This window comes from Eimeria tenella, genomic scaffold (assembly GCF_000499545.2).
Source record: "Eimeria tenella Houghton genomic scaffold, Eth_scaff3518, whole genome shotgun sequence".
In the NCBI taxonomy this organism is placed as follows: Eukaryota; Apicomplexa; class Conoidasida; order Eucoccidiorida; family Eimeriidae; genus Eimeria; species Eimeria tenella.
The window spans coordinates 1-2,070 of NW_013544473.1; the positions used below are offsets into that span (position 1 = coordinate 1).

The 2,070-nt window shown below is 46.7% G+C and overlaps 1 protein-coding gene across 1 annotated transcript; it reads right to left on the reverse strand.

Moving 5' to 3' along the window:
- Positions 1-100: 100 nt before the first annotated feature.
- ETH_00040240 (uncharacterized protein) lies at positions 101-1,432 on the reverse strand (the record flags this gene model as incomplete). The annotated part of the gene is made up of 2 exons (XM_013379546.1): positions 101-607; positions 1,223-1,432. The coding sequence occupies 2 exons, from the start codon at positions 1,430-1,432 to the stop codon at positions 101-103; spliced, it is 717 nt and encodes a 238-aa protein (XP_013235000.1).
- Between the last annotated feature and the right edge of the window lie 638 nt (positions 1,433-2,070).

Sequence of the window (2,070 nt, forward strand, 5' to 3'; positions counted from 1 at the left end):
GAGCAGCAGCTGCTGCTGCAGTTGCTGCTGCTCTTCTCCTCAATCAAATTCTTGCCACCCTACCTGCTGTTGCTGTTGCTGCTGCTGCTGCTGCTGCTGCTTATTGGCCAGCGACAAGGTCTTCATGCAGCAGCTGAAACCTCCAGAGATAGACTTTGTCTTTGGGGTTCTCCGGCAGCAGCAACTCTTTATAAGGATACTCTCTGTTCTCCTTAGCAGCAGCAGCAGCAGCTGCTGCTGCTGCTGCTTGTGTTGCTGCTGCTGCTGCCTTCAGCGACGCAAAGTCAGGAACAACTCCTCTTGCTGCGCCACCTTTCAGGGGCCCCTGTGCGTGTGGGGCCCCCTGTGGGGCCCCACTAGGGCCCAGGGGGGCCCCCAGGGGGGCCCCCAGGGGGGCCCCCCAAGGGTCCTGCTGGGGGGCCTCCAGGAGGGCCTCCAGGGGGGCCCCCGGGGGGGCCCCCGGGGCCCCTGTGGGGCCTTCTGGGGCCCCTATTAGGAGGGGACTAAAAATGGCCATAATTTCAATTGGCTGTTTGTCAAGAAGAGGGCAAAGGGACTTGCGAAATAATCCCAAATCGAATTCATAAGTGGAGGGGAGGAAGAAGTTCTGCAGCCACAAACCCTAAACCCTAAACCCTAAACCCTAAACCCTAGCCACTCGGGCAACGCTCAGGATGAGTGCACTCAGTTGGGGGGAAACGCGGAAACCCTAAACCCCAGCGGCAAACCCTTGTGCTGCAAACCCTAAACCCTAGCCGTAAACCCTAAACCCTCGAGAAATGAAAACCCTTGAAGGCAAAGACAGCAAAGGAAACAACGAATAAAGAAACATAAAAGAAAATTGAAAACTAAAAAAATTAAAAAAACAAAAAAGGAAAAAAGAAAAGGTATAAATGAGCAAAATAAAAAAAGAAAAAAAGAAAAATCAAGAAATAAAATAAAAGAAAAAGAAAAAGAAAAAAAGAAAAAATAAAAAAGAGACAAAAAAGGGAATAAAAAACAAAAGGAAACAAAAAAGAATCAAAGAAAAGCCAAGATGAAACCAAAAAAATGAGAACAAAACGAAATAAAAAGAAATTAAAAATGAAATCAAAAAAGGAATTCAAAAAGAAATTAAAGGAATTAAAAACAGATAAATAATTTAATTAATTAATTAATTGATTAATTAATACATAATAAATAAATAAATTAATTAATTAATTAATTAATTAAAACAGCTGACCTGTGCAAAGTCCAGAGTGTAAATGTGTTGGGGATTAAATCGAATTTCTTTGAGGGTTTTCAAAGACAAAAGTTTCTTTTTTCTTTCAGAAACAGAAAGACTTTTGCTGCTGCTGCTGCTGCTGCTGCTGCTGCTCAGCAGCAACCGCGTGTCTTCTTCCACGTTGAGGCTCTGCAGCAGCGGCGGCGGACAACTCCCGCTGCACCACATTGCGCCCCAAACCCTAAACCCTAAACCCTAAACCCTTGTTTTGAGATAAGATGCAGCTCGCGCAGCCCCGACGAAAAGCTTTCGGCAGCAGCAAGCGGCCACGGGCAACAAAAAATGCTCTAAAACGCGCTAAGGGTTTACCGTTTAGGGTTTAGGGTTTCGGGTTTAGGGTTTAGGGTTTAGGCTTTAGGGTTTAGGGTTTAGGGTTTCGCTCTCACTCGGAGACGTGAATCTTCTCCGCCAGGCAAACGAGAGGAGACAGAAAAAAGGGCTCCGTGTCAGAGCAAATCTCTTCCTGCGCAGACAAACCCTAAACCCTAAACCCTAAACCCTAAAACCTAAACCCTAAACCCTTGTTTTGAAATGCAGCCACCTCAACTCCGCGTGGCGCACAGCAAAAGGAAATGACCCTTGAGGCGCTCAAGCGTCCAGCAAGGCAACTCTGTCCAACCCTAAACCCTAAACCCTAAACCCTAAACCCTAAACCCTAAACCCTAAACCCTAGACCTGCCTCGATTAAGTCCGTGAGGGTTTTGACAACTTGAATGCCCAAAGAGACAATCCAACGGGGAGGCAAATGCTGCAAGGGTTTAGAAAAAACCTGACCCGACAAAACCTCTCCTAGGCGCCACGGGTGG